The 22,975-nt window shown below is 41.0% G+C and overlaps 2 protein-coding genes and 1 long non-coding RNA gene across 3 annotated transcripts in view; all 3 read left to right on the top strand.

The window, feature by feature from the left end:
• Positions 1-22,862, top strand: part of LOC145444270 (uncharacterized) — a 244,724-nt gene extending 221,862 nt beyond the window's left edge. The window contains exon 3 of the long non-coding RNA XR_013916644.1: positions 22,729-22,862. This is a non-coding gene — a long non-coding RNA (uncharacterized LOC145444270). The remainder of the gene's footprint in view (positions 1-22,728) is intronic.
• Positions 81-7,240, top strand: LOC145444663 (uncharacterized). The gene is made up of 2 exons (XM_080322677.1): positions 81-378; positions 5,815-7,240. The coding sequence occupies exons 1-2, from the start codon at positions 172-174 to the stop codon at positions 6,028-6,030; spliced, it is 423 nt and encodes a 140-aa protein (XP_080178803.1). The 5' UTR covers positions 81-171; the 3' UTR covers positions 6,031-7,240.
• Positions 10,983-13,461, top strand: LOC145444662 (uncharacterized). The gene has a single exon (XM_080322676.1). It carries the CDS (start codon positions 11,267-11,269, stop codon positions 12,731-12,733), a length of 1,467 nt encoding a protein of 488 aa, XP_080178802.1. The 5' UTR covers positions 10,983-11,266; the 3' UTR covers positions 12,734-13,461.
• Positions 22,863-22,975: the final 113 nt, after the last annotated feature.

The raw sequence follows: 22,975 nt of genomic DNA, 5'->3' as shown, positions 1-22,975 counted from the left end.
GTAACAAATATCAAATCTTACAGCTTTAAAGGGGATGGGGTGTCATTATGCCTAAAAAAAAAATTAAATTAAAAAAAAAGGATAAGAGGATCGATTGTTCCTTTTGTCTGTGCTGATGACGCCATGAAGTAGTATACTAAGTATGGTTTCATTCTTCCAGTTGTATGCGGTATGCGGTTCAAAGACAAATGCTACACGTTGGTCGCTGGTGAAATGGATTACTACGCGGCTAAGACCAATTGTCGCTCAGTCGGAGGCAAACTGTCCGATATAATCAGCAGACAGCACTATTTGGCTGTAATGGCATACATTCGCAAGTTAATTCCCGAATCGACAAATGAAATAGACGTATGGACTGCGATGACGTTAATGATTACGGTATGTGACGACATTCATATAGTTCATTCTTGAGAATTTCGCGCCTTTGTGACTAATCAAGTTCGGTCTTGATAAAACCCCTAAAGATAATTTAGGTGACTAAAATCTTTCATTGCGGTATTTAGGTATCAGCTATCGTTCATATTCGATGAAGATAACTGTAAGGAATATGTCAACAGAACTACAGGAGGAGTAAAAGAATCATTGATATTACGGAGGCTTTCGCTCGAAACCCTCCTATACTGATAGCTTCATTAATTTAATTCACCCTCGTGCGTCACCGCGCGCCGACGAGTGTATCGCTGGTTTCCTTGGTAGCGATTCCTCAGACATGCAGACGAAAAACGGCAACAAATAGTCGACTTTCGCAACTCATGTTCCAAATTTGATAAAGGCCTTGCTTACTCACGACTTACGAGGCGCTAGAAGTTTGCCTTTTGATAATCAGGACGTCGTGTGACTGTCTCGAATGGCTGCAAGCGATAATCCAGTCCTAAACTATTCGGTACCGTTCGATGAGCAATTGAGAAGCGATTCTAATACAAACAAAAACATCCTAATTTCATCATTGTTTAAACTTGAACAGCGTGACTGACAATCACTGACTGACTGACTGACAGTCCGTCAGTCATATAATTCTTCCACTTCCTGCAGAAAGGATATAATGTATGATATGCATATATTGCATAAAAATACTTTGCATGTAATACTAACGAGTCCCATAATGTTGACTTACAGCACAGTCTACCCCCATGTACCTGTGCCCAGCACCTGCGACTCGCAGAAGCATAGATAAATGCGACTTCGCTAGGGATTCTGGATATTGGTATTATATATCGGGTTGATCTGTACCCGTAAGAGCCGACGGTGTTACGCCAGCGAGCTCGCTCCACGCATGTTTATGTAAGGGCGAATCGACCAGCACTAAAGCCCGACAATTATATTCAATACATTATCCCTAAACACTCAGAGCTTTAATACAAATTACTAGGGCGGTTTTTTTACATGTCAAAATTTGTCAAAATTGTAGCGTTAGGTCAAAATTTGTCAAAATTATTCATAAAGTCAAAAAAAATTTGACGTCTGCATTTCGTTTGTATCGTAGATTTTGCACTGTCGGTCAACTTATCGTTTGATATTTCACAGTTTGTAGCCTACTTCATGGGCCTACCGTTGTAAACGGCTAATTGTCTGCTCATTGTGAATCTTAAATGGTCAAATAAAACAAATAGGTAGTCATGGTGTTATGGTCAACGTGCCGCAATATCCTATCTGAAGAACGACTTCTTAGTCATTGCATCATTCTTATATTACGAAGCGCATGATGAAAAAAGTGATGTAGACAACATTGCCAGAAAGAAGCAACACGGTGTGTGACCAGCAGTGTACATACACACAACTTGAGTGTTGTCAGCCAACAACTGCTACTGTTGACCGTCCTTGGCAAGCTTCTTAGTTAAGACATGCACTTTCTATCCAAGAATGTAGGAAAATATGTCCCGTTGTACTGCAAAAAAGTTTAATTATTTCTACCGTAATATGTATCGTAACAACTGGAATTCTTCATAGGGCCAGATTTCGTTAAAATATCGTTTATATTCATGTGAAAAGTTGCCTGTTTCTAAGCCAGAAACGTTTTTTCAGGCCAAACTACTTCGTTAAGGCAGCCAGTTCCAACCAGAAATGAAGATAAGTGGTACAATTTTGACATTATGTGGGAAAACACCTAATTCAGTTTGTTTAGGTAAAAAAAAGTAAAAAGTAATATTTTTGAGGTCAAAATTTACCTATTTTTAGGAAAACAACCGCCCTACAAATTACACGACAGACGTGAGCCGTAACATGCAACGTTTGTCTAACTCTAACACGTGTATACAAACCGGAAAGAAAGAATGAATGACAACCCAAGGGATGGTGTGAACGTTAGGTTCACGTTCGCGTTCTGTGAACTTAGAGGTTCGCGTTCACAACAGAACTTTGGTAGGTTCTGCACTGTGAACCTTTTTGGTAAATTGTAATTTGCATTTCATTATAAGATCCTTGGTTCAAATTTATTGCATTTCAACTGCGGGTGTCTCTATGCATGGCACCGGCAGCATAAAAATTCAACACTAAACGAGCATGCACCTTGTCAACCTTAAAAGTTTTACTGGCTTTTTTGTTACAAAAACTTCTTCGAAATATCCAGCCTTCCGTTTGTGAATATTTAGTGACTCTCTGCTGTGAGCTTGACCAGCAATCACACAACATCACGAGCGATATACGTAGTCAGCGAATGATGCTGATGCAACCAATCATTGACATTGATATCGTTTTCTGATGTAAAAAATCGAGCGGGCGTACGGGGTCAATCTTGACTTCATATCTTTACTGTATCATTAAAACCAAATCTGTGCGATTAAGGTGCTGGCTACTGCTGTATAACTTGTTGTTTGCGGTATCGGTAGCGAGTATAGAAAGCCGTTTTACACTCTGCGCAATATCGATGTAGCAATACTCAGACTCCGAAGTCCGAACACATTGTCCGGTCTGGCTAAGACCGTTAAGGCGTAAGCTTATATTCCCTGGTAAGTCCTCGTCGAAATTGTTGGCAAAGCGACGAAATGTATTGATTTTATGCGATTATTATATCCTTTGATTACCGCGGTTGATACATTTAGCGACGTTTAAAACGTCAATATGTACTTCAGCAATGTGGCATTATGTGGTCCGAGTCTTCGCTAGGTATCGTGTACCTGTACAGTGTAGACTATAGGGTTATGACTAGAAAAAAAATTCAAAATTTTGTGTGTCCTGTAGTCACAAATGATGAGCTTTTGTGTCCTGATTTCAAAACTCACAAAAGTTAAGACTGTTTGAACAAAAACCTCCCGCACAAAAAGTTTCCAGTTTTCACTGTATGGAGGATAGGCTTTCTTTTGTAGATACAGACTATATAATTTATTTATCGACTGATTTGCATTTAACTGACCCAATTCCAATTGCGAAGATTTAAGATAGTATTTTGGTACATTTTGATCGCCCAGATTGAATTATTCCTATCGTGTTCTTGTTTACAGTCAATATTAAATAATTAATAAATAATTATTAATTCCGATTTTAAATGTAGACTGTATATATCGTATAATTTCAATTCGTCTGGCACAATCAAACTGGGTGTTCGAAAAGGCGAAAGTAGAACAACTCTAGGTATTTTCAGCGGTCTAGAAAAACGCTTAGAAGAATATGATGTACAGGAAAATTTGAAAATCTCATATATCATATGTGACACCGTAGCATCTGTTGATACTGGACGGCAGAATGGCGTTGTTTCGAAACTGCGAAATGCAATGATGAGCATGGGTTTTCATATCCCTTGCCAACATCATATTATCGATTCTTAAAGCATACATTAGAGTTCTTCGATCCAACGTCTTCAAGAAATCCAACTCTCAGCTACAAATTTGGAGATGATGTGGTAAAACACTACGAAAACTAGGTGCAATCCACCAAGCACGAATTTCAGATGAAAATATTAGAAAACCGAGGATGTGGGGATGATTTTAAGTTTATCTATGGCATGTGCAGAACATGCCGTTCTTTCAAAGAAAATAGTATAGATTACCACTGATCAAATGGCATAAACTTCCATCTCTACGCAATGCGAGAGGGTGCCCAAGGGTTGCGTTGCGTACTTCCACTTGCCCAGATAGATAATAACTCTGGAGATGCTTATTTATCGCAAATGCGTGTCAGGAAGACTGGTATTCTAACCAGATGTCTAAGGATGGAATATACTAGAGCCCGACCGATTATCGGTTCGTCGATAATATCGAGACGATATCACACTTTGAAAGAATTATCGGTATCGGCCATTGGAGTTGAAAAATTAACGGCAATTTTCGTATGAAGTCACAACATGGCGGAAGGAAGCCAGAAAACTATAATCTTTGATCGCTAGACTGAGAATATTGATATATTTCATATAGCTTACACTTTACAGGTGTCCAGATGCAGCCTTTCTAGTTCATTTCATGTTCAAGTATAACAATGGCTGTAAAGATGTTCAAATAAATGCCCTCTGAAGATTTGAAAATGTGCTTATGTATACATCCAACTTCTTTTGAATATCGGCTGAATGTATTGGGGTTATCGGCTAAGGTGTGAGATATTGGTTTTATCGGTATCGACCCAAAAATCCAATATCGGTCGGGCTCTATAGAATATACCAAAGATCATTTGCTGCTATCTTTGCGGTCGAATGTCCTGCAGCGATAACGTGCCCCAAAACCCCATTGGAAGTCGGATATGTCCGTCGTAGATGTCCCTGGCACTAACATAATAACAGAAAGGGAGGTCAAATTGATGAATGAACTTTACAATAAGTGTAAAAGAACATATATTTGAAGATTAAATTTGTAGCAAAGAATATCTTTGAATTTTAAATTTTTTCCATATTTGGACCAGTGTCGAAAATTGATGTTAGTTTGTGCGGGACATTTTTTTCGATTTGAACAAAATGATTATGATTTTATTAATTTATACCAAAATGTTCATCAACTCCTGCTACAGGCAATTTTTTTTTTAGTCATAACTCTAGTGTACACTGTACACTGTACATTAATATAGGCTATCACTTCATTGAAAGACAGGGTTGGAATTAGCAATATGACGCCACGTGACGTCACGAGGTTCACGTTCGTGTTCACACAGAACCTTTCAAAAAGGTTCGCGTTCACATGAACCCGAACCTTTCAGAGGTTCACACCATCCCTACTGAACCCAGTCACATAATGATGTAAAACGTGGCATCGGTGACACTGAATTTATGACGACACATATGTAAAATTTCTGTATATACCGTGACCTGAATCTCAGTAAATCTATGGCGCGACAGATCTGCACCATGCAGTGAGTGTGAAATTGGGTTCGATACGATGAATTTACGGTATCTTTAAATATACCAGCAAGGCAGTGAAGGCACATTTATAACTTTTACAATAAAACGTTGTCTTCTGATTCATACACAACACTAATGCATTAACTGAAGTCGGAAATATGACTGGAGAGCAGGATATGGCTAGCAAGCCTAATTATTCCGTCGCGCCGTTGTTGACTACCGGCGGATCATTTATATTAACGATCGCAAATTTTATTTCATTGCTCTTTGTGACAAACGCTGTGGGCTGATCACGACCTCAAAGAAATTCTATATCCACTAACCTACGTAAACTTGCCCTACATGTGGAATGACCGTTGACCAATTGAGTTTTCTTTCTCCGTATGTAGGTATATTTAGTTTCAATATTTCCCAGATTTTACAATAAGTATTTGCAGCATTTGCAAATCGAAACCAGAAACTTAGTATTATCATCAACTGTAGGCTACTCTCCTGTTTGCGTAGAAGTTCCTTACCGAGTACATCCACATGTAAATTAACATCTATCTCATCTTCAGACTGGCAAGGTACGTTTATCGAATTGGAAAACCGCAACGTTTACAAGTTGGTACCCGGGCCAACCAACCCGCCGTGACTTCAACAGGCGGTACATCTACTTGCGCGTCCCACGGACTAAATCCAACAAGCAAGGGATGGTAAACTATTATATGGTCTCGAAGCTGACTGGAGCTCTTTGCGTGACTACGGACAACCGGTCTGGTAGCCGGAGATAACGTATTACTGTGTTTCGTTGCAATAATTTTGTTTGAATTTGTGCGAGCAACTGTGTGACTTTGGTGCCGGAGTCGGTAACAAGATATGGAAGAACTTGGGCCCTTCTCCAACCACCAGTATTTTAAGAAATATATAGTATCAGTAAAAAATCTTTTACCGAGTCACCATTCTGTATACACAAGTGTAGATCAGGGGTGTCAAACTTACGGCCCGTGGGCCGCATCTGACCCGTCAGACGGTTTTATACGGCCCGCGACGGGATTCTGAAAATATGTGAATTATCCAGCACATTTCTAAAAAACGTTGAGATTTTTAGTACGAAATACTTTCATTAGATATTCCCTCGATACAGCAAATGTCGAGTATGTTCATTATTCATATAGGCCACATACCACATTATAACCATCCGACAGTGTCCGACAGACAAGTAGCTGCCATTGACACCCAATTCCGAGAGGGCAAAAAGTTCACAGTGAGTTCACAGTTTTATGGAAAATGGACCAAAATATAAATATTTGCAAAAGTGAAAACGTCAGTTAGAAACCGGTATATGCAAAAATAGATATCGTCAGTTTAATAAAACTATTCAACCGGCCAATCATCGTAATTTTGCCAATTTCATTGTTTGCGAATAACGTGTTGATTATAGAATATAACCCTTTGGTTCGTGATGTAGCGTCTTATTATGTATATAAGCTTGACAATTGAGTATTCAAGTAAAATCAAAGGGCATACATTTTGAGGTGTTGCAATCTTTTGACTGGTCCGGCCCGCAAGTGCTCTGAAGGTTTGAATCGGGCCCGCGGCGCAAGTCGAGTGTGCACCCCTGGTGTAGATGTTTAGTTTTACAGCATAAGGTTGTATGGCGCTCCTCGGTGGGGCTGATGTGGTGCACAGGTACGCTGCGGTGAATTTGTCACAAGTGTATCAGCCCATAACGAGAGGTTTTTGCTATCAACGACTCCATTGATAATATGTAGTTTTCCTGAAAGGAAATTTAGTGTATTTTCGTACCATACATATTGTAGAGATTTATTTCGCTATGCGCAAGTCGCATCCCATACACTGGTATTTATTTGAAAACAGAAATCCGCATGCAGCCAAAGAATAAGTATTTTGAATTAAGAACTCTGTATATATGCATTGGTAGTGCGACAGGCAACCCTGTTTTAGAGTTTATGATCGTGAAATACATGGGTTATAATCGAGGTCGGGCGTCAATTCATCGCGCAAATGATTGGACCTGTTCCAAATATAGATCCTGGCTATGCCCCTAATATAGTGCAGTTACATAACTCGCCACATCTTCTATATTCAATAGCTATACAATATGCACGATACGAAATCCCAAAAATATAAGCGCAAGAATGGGCATTGGGCATTCAAGTCTACGTGAACTCTACTGGAAAAGTACGGCTATTACTTGATCACTCCTTCAACAATTAGCGCATAACACGCTAATCAAAATCTTAAGCTTAAGTATATGCAGCATCTGCGGTCTCAGACTGCGAAGCAGCGTGAGCCATGGGCCGTCGAAAAATCACGCGGCTTTTATTTGGCAATTCGCGCCAGGGCATCCATTCATCTGCGGCGTTCATGATTTCTATTTCCGACTCTGAGTTTTGTGTATAATTGTCAGCCTTCGTAAATAGGAAGCCCATTGAGAACGCATAGAGCTAAGTGAATGACCGTGTAACTTTAGCCTTCTTCTAACGATTAGTACTATTGACGTGTGTCTACAGAATCTTCATAAAATGTATCCATACTGAATACTATAATTGCGGGCATCCTATGCTTTGCATGGCAATACAATCAGCCTTTGTCGCACGTAAGACAATATCAATCATACACACAAACGCCCCAGTTAGAGGCGAGAATAAATGATGCGACCGGTATATTTGGTCATATAAAATTGAATGACCAGTGACCACCCATACTGTACTGCGTTCAGTTTATTTTGGATCGTATCTAGTCACTCGTAACAACACTAGCGCGGAGCGGATCGACAAATTCTCTGGTCCGACTTCGATCCTGTTTTTCAATTCTCCGGTCCGGGTCCGGCTCCGGCTAGAAATGAAAAAAGTCCGATCGGATATCCAATCCGGCTCCGGTCCATGATCCGTCCTGGTTCCGTGAATTTATATATATGGCTCGTTTATTTTTGCATTGCTTGGCGTGCGGTTGGTTGGTAGTTGTTTAGTTACAAAAGTCATGCTTGTCAATAAAGATTCTAGCCGGATCAAAAAAAGTACTGATCCGGCTCCGGTCCATGCTCCGCATGGATTCACCTATCAATGGACATGACAGTCAGAGATTGACAGTGGACATGGACATAATAGCAAAAATTCATAAAATTCAACAAAACGCTATCAATATATAATATATTTACGGATTTGGATGAATTTCAACATCAGATATCGCAGCTAGCCATCGCGTATAGTTTGTTTGTGCTATTCATGGTGTTTGTCGACTACAATGGTCATTTACACCACGGCGGTTGTCTTTATTTTGATTCCGTATCTGCCGACTTGTAGTACGACCCATCTTCTAGGCTTTTTTGGCGAGGAGGAGCCTAGATAAACCTCCAACACTTAGGAAGGAATTCTGGAGTAGACATCGGTCGGACTCGAACCCGCAACCCATCAGTGTTGCAGCCGTGGATCATACCACTACGCTATCTCGCCACACGTCATCACGTGGTGCAGCTATATGATATTATTTCATTGCTTAAGACTTGTATACCCGACTGCATATCAAAGTAGAGCATTTTGCGGCTTCTGAAAATACGGCGGAGAGAAGTATAATGTGACAGACGTGGCCAGCAACGAAGTGCTTCTACTTTTTCCGAGTACTCATACTCAAGTACGTTTTTTGCCTACTTGTACTTCTACAACTCGGGTGGTTATGTTTTTAGCTAACTACCACTTCTTATGTAACAGTTTTTTGACGCACAAATACTTACTATTTACGCTTTGGCTTTTTAGTAGAAAGTATAGCTTTGGGATTGATTTATATCCCTTTTTGTGAGTGAAACTATCTTATCCACTGGAGGAAATGCCATCTCAATATGCATATTGTAATTTCGAAGTACTTCCACCTTCGATTCACTGCTAAAAGTATGCGACAACTCAACTAGATCTTACTCACTTGAATATTTTAATTCTACTTTCAGTAGCTTTGGCATATGTCCTCTACCTCTACTTGTAACTGCATGAGTACAATTTCTCGGCGTTACTTGCATCACACTTATGAGTGACATTGCCATGACAACTGGGCGAAAGAGCCCCTGGATCACAGTAACTGAATCTATTTTCGAAAATTGCCCCCATACATCTGTAGTATTATTGGTCATTTTGCGTTGGTCGCGAATAGGGCTGGGCAACATCGAGTGCCTGAGAGATTCGATTCTGAATCAAGTATTAGGCTTACAAATCGAGTCGAGTATTCGAGTATCACTCATTATGACGTCACATCAGCAAAAATGATGCGGAAAGTTTAAACATGGAACTTTTATGCAACCACAAAGAGAAGACTACTAGTTCTACCACATACAAGATGATTTAGTATTTTTCAACTATAACTGTTCATTACACTTTGTGACAATGCTGTGGGTTGATCACGAGACGATATTCTCACCAACGGGCATATATTTACTTGTATTTAGTCACTAAAGTCACTTTAGTCACTAGTCGTTGTTGCAAATCCTGTCGAAATACGCATAGCGCTTCTGCAAGAATGTCACGTAAATGCTATATTGATATATATTTAACTTGTAAAAATAAATATTTGCGTCAATCCAATATCGGGATAGAATCGCGTTTCGATTGCATCTCAATAGTTGTCTGGCATGGGATTATCTTGAGCAAACAAACAAGGGATAAATATCGCGAGCGTAAAATTTCCCTGCAGCGTGTGTAAACATTGTAAACAACGACTCTATCCTTACTGATAAGCTGCGTGCTAACGCGCGTCTACTGCTTGTCGCGCAAGCAATCGTTTTAACCACTGGCACGCGTCTGCCGAATCACCTAACTACTCTGCTTACGCCTTGCATCGGTCGCATGCAAACAAACTTCGAGAGGTTTTCATGAACGCAGTGGCGAATGAAAGTTTTTAGATATTGTCTTGTTTCGCTACTTCGCTACGTCTCACTCAAAACGTGATTGCGTTGGATCGCGTCTTTTTCGTTGCCCAAAATAAAGGAAATTCATATAAATTAAGAAACACCTACTTAAATTCCCGAAAAAATGGAAAAAGCACTTCATGACCGACCATTCTGGTTTTTTGAGCAATTCAGGGAACCGAGACAGGAAGTGTCCCGTGTTGCTTTGCCAACATTTAGGCTTCTACATTGGCGGACGAAGTTTGCACTTCGCGTGTGCCGATGGCGCGGAATTAGCCATTGTGCTCGTCATCACTTCGTAATCTCTTGTGTAAATAAAACAAGTATCACTGTCGCGAGCATACATTTGGTGAATAGTTTTCATGCATTAATTTGTATGCATATATCAATATTTACAGAAATAACTAAGCAGTAAATTACTGAGAACTTATGAGATTCGTATCGTAACTGCCACTAAGTCAACCATTTATAAAGTTAGAATTCATGTGACACGCGAGATAGAAATTTATACCCGGCGAATACCCATATATCAAAAACGCGAACTTTCTTGTTTCAATCAATCTATTTAGCGATTTTCGACTCGCGGAAAGCCAATGTAAAAAGTACCATGAATTACGGTACGAAAAAAAGTGAGAGTACAGTTTTTTAGGAGACAGATACGTGGAAAATATCCGCAGTGGTCATCGCGGTATGACTATTTTATCACGCGGCGAAAACGCTTCCAGCCGCGACATGCATATAAAATTTCTGATCCCTTTCCAATAAAGAGAAAAGAGAACTTTCAATTTCGAGATATCCCACGTGGAAGGTACACTTTCGCTCCGAGACAACCCCGACTCGTGCAGCTTGATAAGGTTGTTTGCTCACAATGGGGAAGGTGGCGATTATCAACAACTCGATCACCGATTATCTAGTTATATCAACAATGCAAGTCCAATGTCGCAAACGGGTATAGGAAACTAGGGAAAGGAAGCATAAGCGTGGGAATCATTGCATCGACGAGACCGGGCAGAAAGAAGATTGATATTAAAATGCGCCATATAAAAGGTGCGGGGTGCTTCGATTCAGTTTATTGAAATTTATCCTCGCCGAGCGCGTATTAAGCCGTGAGTATGTCCTACGCGTTGGGTTATGAACCCAAAGACGACGAGAGAGAAGAAGGCGAAAATGAGGAGGCGGGGAAGCAGCGAAATCCAGGCAGTGTACCTCATCAGATTAGACATCCCATGCATCATCAGCAACAGCAAGTCGGATTCCCGAACGGATACCCCCAAGGCTACCACCAGGAACCGGCGCAAGTCCAGTACGCGCAGAACTGGCACGGATATCAAGGACCACCAGCAGTCTATCATCAACATCAGAACATGATGCCGTACCAAATGCCTCAAAGATTCGGCCACTTGATGCAACACTGCCAGCAGGCACCCGTGCGAATTCAGCCGCTGGTATGCTTGTGGGTGCCGAGCAAAGACAGAGAAAACGGCGCGCCCTGCAACCATACATTTGGATGCATACGTGACTTGGTGGAGCACATCTCTAACGAGCATGTTCGAGGACACGACCACACGGATCACAGTTGCTACTGGAAGACATGCACGAGGGAAAAGGGCTTTCACGCGAAGTACAAGTTGGTCAACCATATTCGGATTCATACCGGGGAGCGGCCTTTTATATGCACGAATAAGACCTGCGGCAAGAGGTTCGCTAGAAGTGAGAATCTCAAAATCCACCTACGCATACACTCCGGAAAGAAGCCTTTCGGATGCCCAGCAAAGGGATGTGAGCGTTTCTTCGCCAACAGTTCTGACCGGAAGAAGCATTCCTATACCCATTTGAATACGAAGCCGTATTCTTGCAAACGTTGCGGAAAGAAATACAGTCATCCGAGTTCTTTAAGGAAGCACGAAAAGTCACACAACAGCAAGCAACAGACCAAGCAGCAGTCAAGAAACCAGACCACCGACGGATGCGACTCCTCCGGGCAATCTCCTGTCTCAAGTATCGGAGCAGATGAGAGCCTTCCAATGACGTCGACTCCAGTAACGAGACCAGCCGAAACGCAGCCGATACCTGCCGACGTAGGTTATGCCATTCCCCAATCAAACATTGAACTTTCGAGTATGTCTGCAGTATCTCAACATAATGTGGACTGCGGGATCGTGACAAACCCTCCAATGGATATGCCTGGATACATAGGTCAACAGAGCGAAAATCTACCGCAATTTCATCCGCAACAAATGTTCAGACAGACGCCGCCGCCGATTCAATCCGCCGTTCAAAATACTCACTACCCGCATATCCCACAACAAGAGGTTCAGGATACCGACTTTGGAAATTACCCTGTTTCCAATCCAGGACAAGCATCCGCGCACAACGTGCAACATCACCAGCACGCGAATATGATGACAAACAGCTCGCATGGGTGTATGGAACATCCGTATCAACCGATGTTTCAAAACGGTAGTAACGAATGCTTTGGTGACGAAAATCCATTCTTCGATGCCGAGAATCAGGTCGTTGAGTTTCAACAGAACATTCCAGGTGATGCGGCGGATCACTACCCGCCCTTCAGTCAATGAGTTGACATTGCTTGCCGTCGTATCGACACGAAACATTTACCAGATGTAAATCTGATGGACCTTTCTTGTTACTGCATCATGCAGTGTGGATATTTTTCGTTTTCTTTTTTCATTATTTATGCCGATTGGCGAGTGAATCACCTGTTACCAGTGATTTCGGAAACTTGGCGTCCCCATAATCCGAACGTACCCGAACCCTAAGTGCAGAATGCAACATGTAGAATCCACAAATTTTCATATAGCAATATATCATATCTAGTTTTCGAATATAATAATGCAATATTGGTGCATCGTTTTCATAATAATTATTATAGTTGCCGAAAACCAAATTCGCCAAGTGCCGATTTCACTGGTAACCGAATCGCGTACAATTCGAAACGTTTGAAATTTGGAGTCATCTAGTTAAAGATGAGTAACTTTGTAAATGGTGTCGCATGACGGATTTGTACATATTTATTCTCCTTTAACCGTCAGTGAACACATTTCCGATTGTCACATATGTGTACATATTCTGCATAAACATGTATTTATTCTGGATACTATCGTGTGTTTACGTAGGCCTACATGGGTGCAGTCTGTCGGTTGTTCAGGCATTGATTAGCTTTATTAATGTGTAACTCTGTAAACAGGTATTATAAGATTTATATATGAACACTTATGTCTGACTTTGCTGAGATTTACACAAATTCACAAAAACGTATATATCAATTTTTACTATATTGAGTGCACGTGGTCATGATCGGTTTGGATTAGCTTGCGCAACTGCGCCGCCTTCTACGGCTCCAGCTCGCGTTTGGTTGATAAGTTTTGTACAGAGACCATCATGGCTTGGTTGGGCTATAGTCAAATTGTCAATGAAGTAAAGTATATAGATGACTGTAAGTACTCAGGTAGAAATAGATACAAGCAAGTAAGCAGTAAAAAAGGTTAGTATGAAAGATAAATACGAAATAAATAGCTATGTTAAAAAGTAGTCTAGTTTAGGCAACGAGTGTACTTTCGATATAACCCATGAGTCAAAGCACTAGCTCGCTTGCCTGCTCTAAAAGTAGGCCTACGTCCCTGCGAATTGCTTATATGGATAATACCTGAATCCACGAAAAGGATGATGTAACACGAGAAATGGTCAAGTGATTGTGAGCCTCACAGCTCAGTAGTGCCCTCTCTGGTTGGATTTTCCCCTCGTGTCTTGATAGTCACTTGTTGAAGTTTGGTCGCTTTGTTGCTTGTAATATCATTGGATCAGTGATTGAAGTTAGGCTAAATTTAGGGATATAACGTGCCATTTAGGGCATTATTTGTATTGTGTGAGTATTGTATAAGTTTAGGCCATCATTCAGGTGATTGTATTTTGTTTAGACTGTAAGTTTAGAGCCTAGAGAGTTAACTGTTGTTAACCGCTATTGTGACTGTTGCCTCGACGTTGACGTAATCTTTCTATGTAGTAAATTGCTATCCTATTCTGTAACTGTTTGAGTTACATTTGACCGGGTCTCAGGGGTAGGCTCGGATTGTAGGAAGCAAAGAAAGTGAGGTGGTAGTCTCAATTCGAGTTGACAAGCTACTCGACAAGCCTAAAATTGTTACAGCCAAAACTCTAATCAAGTAAATATAACGAACTGTCGTTTGAGCTAGGCAACGACCAAAACGTCCGTTACATTTAAGTTAACAACAATCTTGGAAGTAATTTGGAGACTATCAAAACGGCAACCTTTGATAGAAACGGTCGTCCACAATTTGATATATCCAAGTCTATTGTATAGACTTGGCCATTGTTGAATATCAATTGCTGCAAGTGGAGTACCGGTATTGTACCATTTGACAACTGCTAGTTGCATTCGAAGAGCTGACATTAAATTGATTGTTAGAATCAGCTTTAGTAGCAGTTGATACAAATTCGTAAGACTATTGAGGCTGGTGTTCCCAATAGAAAATTTGACTGCTAAGCCAAGGGTTCTCAGCAGAAGTATTTTGCATTTGAATGAGATATAGGTTCTCATATGAGGCTAGTGTCCTCCATACATGAAATTGTCCTCGTTGTAATTGAAAGTAGAAGCAAGTTCAGGAGTTGTTAATTGGCCCTAGGTAAGCAAATAGTTAGTTCACGTCAGTCAAACGGTAATGTGCAACTGAGGTTTCCAACGTCTCTCCAATTCGTAACTGATGAAAAACAACAATGACCATGGCAAGAATTAAGTGTGTGTCTGAAGAAGAATTGATTCAGAAGTTGGCCGGACTCCATAGAAGATATGAAAGCATTGAACACGAAATCTCGACCCAAGACGTAAATATCAATCTTCTGAGACATCAAAGTGATCTACGGTGTATGTTTCAAGAATATTCTACACTCTGGAGTTTATATCTCCTCGGAGTCGAAGATGATCTAGAAAAGATTGCATGTCATAAAGATCATGATAAACAAGTGAGATTTTATCATGAATTCCAAAGTAGGTTGGAGAGATGCATGCAAGAAAGATCGAAACATACTCATTCGCATTATGTTGGAAGCAGTCGTCATATGTCTCGGCGATTGGGAAATGCATATTCTGCCAGCATACATGATACTGTAAACGTGAAGAGAAAAGAAGCAATCATCCAAAAGAAAATGGCTCATTTGAAATTGGCTCATCAGTTTAATCGCGAAGTTTTGGAAGATGAGAAAGTAATGATTGAACGTAAAACATCACGATTACGATTGAAGCAAGACTTTGAACTTGCTTGTGTTGAAGCAAGTATTTGGAAATCCTCAGCTAACGTGCACAAGCTACATTCATACTCGCAGAAGAATACTGAAGAAATGGCTGTTTGCCAAAGTACTGCTCTGAAGCAAAGCAGTGTAAATACAGAGAATCCAGTTTCTCCTGCCCTCGTTGGACCTGCTGTGAAAGGCCTTGACAACACTGCACAAGTAATTGTCAATGGGACAAGCAAAGACAAATGTGATGCGAAAGGTCAGGATGTGGAATGTCCAAGTAATTTTGAAGCTGCAGTATTCAATTCCACTGAAGTCGATGTTATCGTCGATCCTGTAAATGTGCCACACCCAATTGAAGATTGCATCAATGCAAATACTTGTGTTCAGGACCTTGGTATTTTGAAAGGAAACTACGACAACGTTGAGGACTGTGACACAGAATGTTCTCAAACCACAATGGTTAAATTTGACAGTGCTAGGTCTTGTAAATTTCCTGATATTGGAAAGGCGCTGAAATGTATTCCGGAAGACGTTCTCCATGTGAACAGAGTTGATAATCATATTCCGGAAGATACATTGTTGTGTGAACACTCGGGTTGTTCACGTGATGCAAAGTTTGAAGGTGAAACCGAATCACCTAATGCGCATGATGAAGTATCAATACTTCACAAGTCAAGCCATCCTGATCCAACTGGTAATGGTCAGGTAGCAAAGATGCCTGTGCAATTTGTGCATAGAGAAGTGACAGAAGATCAATTCACATTTGAGAAACGATATTCTCTTGATGCCAATATTGAAAAGTTGATGACACAGGTGTCAATGGATTGCGCATTGGATTCAAAGATTGAAGCATGCTCTCGTTCCATAACTGGTGACGATGTGAGTGCTAATTTCCAATTGAAATTGTTGAAGGATCCACAAGGGTATTCTGACAGCATCGAGTTTGATGAAGAAACTCATTTTCGTAATGAGGCTTGTCTTCAAGAGCTTGCTCGGTTTGGTAGCATGGACAAATCAATGTTAGAGTTGGCTGCCATTTGGATTGGCACTGACATATTGTCATTATCCTTCTTTTATAAGGAGGTGCAAACCGAAACAGCTTTGGAGACCTTGAAGAAGAACGAGTGTCTGGTGAGTGCCAGTCTGGGATGTGGATTGAACTCCGATGACTCACAAAGCAGAAGAGTGGAACCTTTCAGCATTGAGTTCCATTTTTTCGTTCGTACTTGGTTGATAGTACAGCCAGTAAGCAGATGGTTGTTCGAAAATGTTACTTGAAGAATGTTGATATATTCGAGAGATTTACTGAAGTCTCACCAATCCTTTGAAGAACATTTGACATTTATTGATAGTGACATTGTGGCATGAGTTGATTGGTAATTTGAATTACTTTTCTTTGGCTTGATAATATCTCGTGCTATTAGGTTAAGTCGATGTATTCTCGTAATTCCTACATCTGTGGGGGGGAATGTAACACGAGAAATGGTCAAGTGATTGTGAGCCTCACAGCTCAGTAGTGCCCTCTCTGGTTGGATTTTCCCCTCGTGTCTTGATAGTCACTTGTTGAAGTTTGGTCGCTTTGTTGCTTGTAATATCATTGGATCAGTGATTGAAGTTAGGCTAAATTTAGGGATATAACGTGCCATTTAGGGCATTATTTGTATTGTGTGAGTATTGTATAAGTTTAGGCCATCATTCAGGTGATTGTATTTTGTTTAGACTGTAAGTTTAGAGCCTAGAGAGTTAACTGTTGTTAACCGCTATTGTGACTGTTGCCTCGACGTTGACGTAATCTTTCTATGTAGTAAATTGCTATCCTATTCTGTAACTGTTTGAGTTACATTTGACCGGGTCTCAGGGGTAGGCTCGGATTGTAGGAAGCAAAGAAAGTGAGGTGGTAGTCTCAATTCGAGTTGACAAGCTACTCGACAAGCCTAAAATTGTTACAGCCAAAACTCTAATCAAGTAAATATAACGAACTGTCGTTTGAGCTAGGCAACGACCAAAACGTCCGTTACAGATGATAGGTCCGAATTCGTTATTAACCTCCTCATAAAATATCAATTGCTTTGTCCTCCCCACTAGTGATAAGTTAGGGTTACCATATTTTGGAATCGGGATAGGGGGACACTTTTTCAAAATTTTCGAACTAACAATACCGGGGGGGAAATCTGGAATATATAGTAAATTTTCCCCACTTCGTGGTCGGTTGACTACAAAAAAGAAAGGTCAACTTTCTCGCTCAGTACACATTATCAGTTGGTTGCCTAAAATAAATAAAGATCAACTTTCTGGCCGGAGCGTTACTTCAGTGCTCATGCTCATTTCCTGTATCTCAGTCGAATTTGCCCTATATTTAACCATTATTATCAAAAAAGAGGACAAAATCTCATAAAGGAGGACAGCTGGGCGTCCTCGGAGGACATTTTCAAAAACCTCAAAAAGGAGGACAAATCCTCCCAAAGGAGGACGTATGGTAACCCTATATGATAAGAGACACACCAGCTTCCAATATTCAGGCGTCCACTCGGTCCGCAAGAGTTCGGTAATTGCGCCTTGCAAAAGGGAAAAAAAATATACTATGTGATATAGACTCGGTCCTTATCAGCCTAGAAATTGTCGTCCATTGATCCATACAATCGTACAAGGAAGAAAAACCCAGTCGCCTCGTACCTGCTCTCCAGCTTATTTCAATGAAAATGTATATGCCTGCCGCTCTGAAGTATAGCGAGGATAAGGTCGCCATGTTTTGCTTTTTCTGTCTTTTATTCGACACCGCTGGTACCAGCACAAGCATTACTAATAGGTTACGATAGCTGGACAGGTTATCAAGGTCTTCGCCCCCCGTGTATTGACTAATGACTTATATACTTGCTTGTATTGTAGGCTAATAATATCGGATAGAATTGTTAACTGCTAGTGTTCCAAAAACAGTAGGTCATCAAATGCCGCTGACCTATTTCACCATTCCTGATTCGTCATATCTGTGCAATGTGCATTGTAGCCTACGTATGTGCATTGTGCAATGTGTCTTGTGCAATTATGCATTGTGCTCACAGGCTCACAGAGTAGCCAACACTGAACGGTGAAACATGGTGCTGTTCGTCATCCCCTTCTCACTTTATGATGCCTTTTTCTATTATTACGAGCCCAATTTGGGATGTAAATGGAAATTGACGATTCGAAATCGATTCGATGAAAGCAAATACCGAATCAACGACATGACCCGCCGATTCACCCACGCGTATAATGTGTACGTTTGTCGCTTGTCATTGGCAGATTTCAACCCAATGTGAACTGTGGAAACTTATGAGCTTGTAGTCTTACAGGTGGCGTTGTATCATCATCAAAATATACAGAAGCGGATTGACATCCTAATTGTGATGAATAATATGGAAAGGGAACAGTGGCTCTCCGTTATAGTAACCTCGGGAACAATTACGCTTATCCGCAAGCCTTCGCGTAACACCAAATTTTCGCGGAGTCAAAAAAAAATCACAACACAAAACCAGTACATTGCAATTGAAACCACCAAAAACAATCATTTAAACCGGTGTTTTACAAAAATCGAAAATATTTTAGTGAATATTTATTGCCATTAATTGAGATATTTTGCGGTACCCCATCCAGATACCAGTTTAGAAATGCGAGGCTTCGGCTTTGAAACTGTTATTGTATTGATATTCGATAGAAACGCACCAGCGTGATACCAAATGCTTTTGCAAATGAGCTTGTAAATATTGGACAGGGTTTCGGTTGCGAACCCCAAACTTCCCTGCATACGTCACTGCACGTACCACCACAACAAGCGCAATTCGTCCACTGATCGGGTCTGCAAACAATTTCTACAAAGACGGTCGTGTCATCACAAATCATATGTATGAGTTGAGTGTGGGTCGTGACTTCTAGGGAACCCATGCGACTGGATCAGGGGATATACCCGTTAGGAGCCATTGCTATGGATTGTATGATTCGACTCGAATCAGGCCCTGTATATTCGAACCCGTAGTGATTCGACGTTGAGCAGCCAACACCCGTTCGCAACTTCCATTCTCTATCGTTCTGGGTACGCCGATTATTATTGACATGTGCATTTTTCGCCATAATTTCTTCGAGGCTACATAGTCGTAATAATCGTGTAGATAGAGATGTACGGACCATGGTGTTTCGAGATTCGGATAAAATGGAATCTGGATCCTGTTTCGCTCATTAATGTTAAAACACGGATCCAAAAACATCCTGCTCCAAGCCAGTGTTGGGATCAAGTCACTACCTTCGAGTCACGAGTCATTTCGAGTCATTGCACATTTTGACTCGAGTCAAGTCAAGTCAATCGTTTTTCGAAGGTGACTCGAGTCAAGTCAAGTCAGTCAATTTTCAAAGGTGACTCGAGTCAAGTCGAGTCAAGTCAAGTCAAGTCACGAGTCAAGTCACAATTCAAGTCAAATTGCCTTTTCGAGGTATGAGGCGTGATTACGTCATTGTATTTTGCTAGCTGTCTGAAATACAGATTGAGTGGTCATTGATTTTGAACCGATGAACGAATATAAAGTTAAATATGCACGAAGTAAGGCGCTGTATCGCTCACATATAAGTAAAACTAATAAAATACGTAAGTAGTTGTACAGCCTCAGTTTATAGTTACCAGGCAAAATAGAGAATAGAGAAACGAAACGAATTGATAAGATGCAATACAGTACCCCAAATTGATATGATACAATTCGAGCCTGCGCTAATTGTTGAGGACTATATAAACTATTTTCGAATTTAATTGCAATAAAACAAGAGGTTTGGTTAAGTTAAGAACACAGAACAGAAATATACATTTTGCTATTAAATTACTTTACTACTATAGTTTACGACAACGTAGGCTGTAAGCTTCGATCACTTCGTTTGCGATCAATATATTTGTGAGAGAACAATGGAGGCTCAGTAAAACGCACGATCATTGAATGATTGGTCGCTCTCACGGGTTACACCAGCGTTGCGCGAACAATCCGAACATATGTAAGATACGGTGATTTTTATCGACACCGATTACTTGATGACTTGAAATTGACTCGTGGGATTTTGCTCCGAGTCACGAGTCAATTCACATTTCTGATACGCCGAGTCAAGTCAAGTCAAGTCATTTTAGCAAAGTGACTCGAGTCAAGTCAAGTCATACGAAAAAGTGACTCGAGTCAGACTCGAGTCAAGTCATGACTCGAGTCATCCCAACACTGCTCCAAGCCGAGTATTTAATGCCATACCGTCGATATTTTCCTGATGATCTAGCTAGGCAATGCATTGATGGAGGAAGTGTGTGCAAGGTAGAAACAACCGAATCCAAGTTCATACTGAACATCAGAGTAAACAGACAGAAAGTCACTTTCGTGCACGAGATATTTACGAATCCTGTCCTGATCCGGCAATCGAACAAAATTGGGCCATTCCCAACCTGGACAACAAAAGTTGGAACCACCACATTCCCAAATCTTCTGAAATTTGGTACATGCATAGATGAATTAATTTCCATAACACAATAAAGTTTATTTGAGGAATTAAATTGAACTCTGGGGTCAAAAGTTACGTCATTTTGAAAATTTACGACTTTCTGCTCATTTCAGTTCTGCAGCATTCAATTTTGTGAATCCCGCTACGATCCTGTTTCGGCTGTTTCAGAAAAACTGTCCGGTTAGAATCCAAACTCCTGATCCTGCAACCTGCATATCTCTAGTATATATACAATGCGATACACAAGACACAACAATATGATGTAATGAACAGATAGGCGAATGTGATTTGTGAAACGGTCAGTTACGTTCTTTTAAAATCTAACATCCACCTCAGCCTAGTGCCCGATGACGCTTCGAGCTTCACCTTTCGACAGTATTTATTTATACGTTCTTCCTTGCCCTTTTCTTTCGATTCCACTTATGCTTTCTTCGCCGGGTCTTTTTGTGAATACGCCGTAAGAATGAGCGGCAGTACATGAGTCCAGTGTCATTGAGGTCGACTCGAATTGCGGGCTCCTGCACCGACCGTTTGGGGCTTGTTGTTGTTGTTTCAGGCTGTATTCATGGTGCTTGTCTAATACTATATGGTCATTTACACCAGGCTCACTTTCATTATATTCATTCCGTAGCAGCCGACTTCTAGCACGGCCTATACTTCTAGACTTTTATAAGACACCACTTACACGAATGAGATGGCGGAGCCTAGATCAACCTCCTACACTTAAATAGGAATCTGGAGTCGACCTCGATCGGACTCGAACCCGCCACCCTTTGGTGTGGCAGCTGTGGAAGAGGATCATACCACCATACGCCAGTGGTTCTTAACATTTTTGGCTGCGCGGACCCCCTTTGGATCGTCACCGACCCCCGCGTACCTCCCAAGTTTTAGTTAAAATTTAGCTCTATTATCGTGCAACCACCATCTGTCCAATGCAAATATTAACTGTAGGTTAGTGATAAACAGCAACACATGACCTTGAAATCAACACCATACTATATTTATATAGAAATTGAGAAGACGTTTATTATCTCAAAGCGAATTCTGTGGCTGCATTTCTTGAAATACACTGCCTGCCGTGTCTCGAAAATCCGCGTCGTCGATTCGACATGAACGAGTGCCGTAAATCCATTAACTTGCACAAAGATAGGTGGTGGCGGCGAATGTAATAATAACGCGTAACGTTTCCTACGACACCTTTGGGTCAGATCGCAACATAGGCCTACATCGCACCAATATAACGTCCAGCCTAGTCATTTCTATATAGCAGCTCATATTGAAGTTATTCTGGAACACCGTCGCATGCCACCTCATTTTGTCGCTTGCCTTTTATATTCCATGCTTTAGGCCTACTTTTCATTCAGTGTGCAATGTGCATTGTACATGTGCAATTGTGCATTGTGCAATTGTGCATGCCTCCTCTCTGCTTCGCCTAGGCCAAGGTGGGCGTCTGATCCCAAAAGATTGCTTCAAGTCGTATCGGCACGTTCCTATCTTTTCGTTGTATCGCAGTTTTTGTGGTGTTTTGAACTGATGAAAATATTAATAAGCTAATGCTGCTAGGCCTATATCACAGGAGAAAATGGACGTTTTTGCAAGTGAATTTATTCCAAAACCCCAACAAAACATCTCTAAACAGCAATGTGTTTGTATGAGTAGGCTATTCGCTATTAAAATGAGTTTACACAGTAGACAATTTCATCTCAGACTGCCATTCTGTTTGTTCTGTTCTGAGTTCTTAAGTTTTAGCAGTTATGGAGCGAAACTGCTTCGCGATTTCTCTAACTAAAAAAATAGAAATTAGGTTATCATCACACATTTTTCAAATTTAGAGGTTTCGCGGACCCCCGGTTGAGAACCACTGCACTACGCTACCACGCCGAATGCCGCTTGGGACTTTAAGCACTACGCGAACTCACCCGTCACCAAGCCAGGGCCTTCGTTGATTTCGCATTGGCTAGAATGCAGAATATATCGCTCTTCCCGGTTGTTCGTGCTGTCCCAATCGCCAATCCCGCACAAAACACTCGCTTTCCATCCAAATATTACGC

Source organism: Botryllus schlosseri, chromosome 8 (genome assembly GCF_051294905.1).
Source record: "Botryllus schlosseri isolate E-star chromosome 8, Bs_hap1, whole genome shotgun sequence".
Lineage (NCBI taxonomy): Eukaryota > Metazoa > Chordata > Ascidiacea > Stolidobranchia > Styelidae > Botryllus > Botryllus schlosseri.
The sequence above is the reverse complement of the archived record's forward strand: the minus strand, read 5'-3'. Positions and strand labels throughout refer to the sequence as shown.

Excerpts from the sequence above, each read along its gene's own strand:
- LOC145444663 (XM_080322677.1), top strand. The coding sequence starts at position 172 with ATGCGGTTCAAAGACAAATGCTACACGTTGGTCGCTGGTGAAATGGAT. Across the intron at positions 379-5,814 it reads CGATGACGTTAATGATTACG|ACTGGCAAGGTACGTTTATC; the intron begins GTATGTGACGAC and ends TCTCATCTTCAG.
- LOC145444662 (XM_080322676.1), top strand. The coding sequence starts at position 11,267 with ATGTCCTACGCGTTGGGTTATGAACCCAAAGACGACGAGAGAGAAGAA.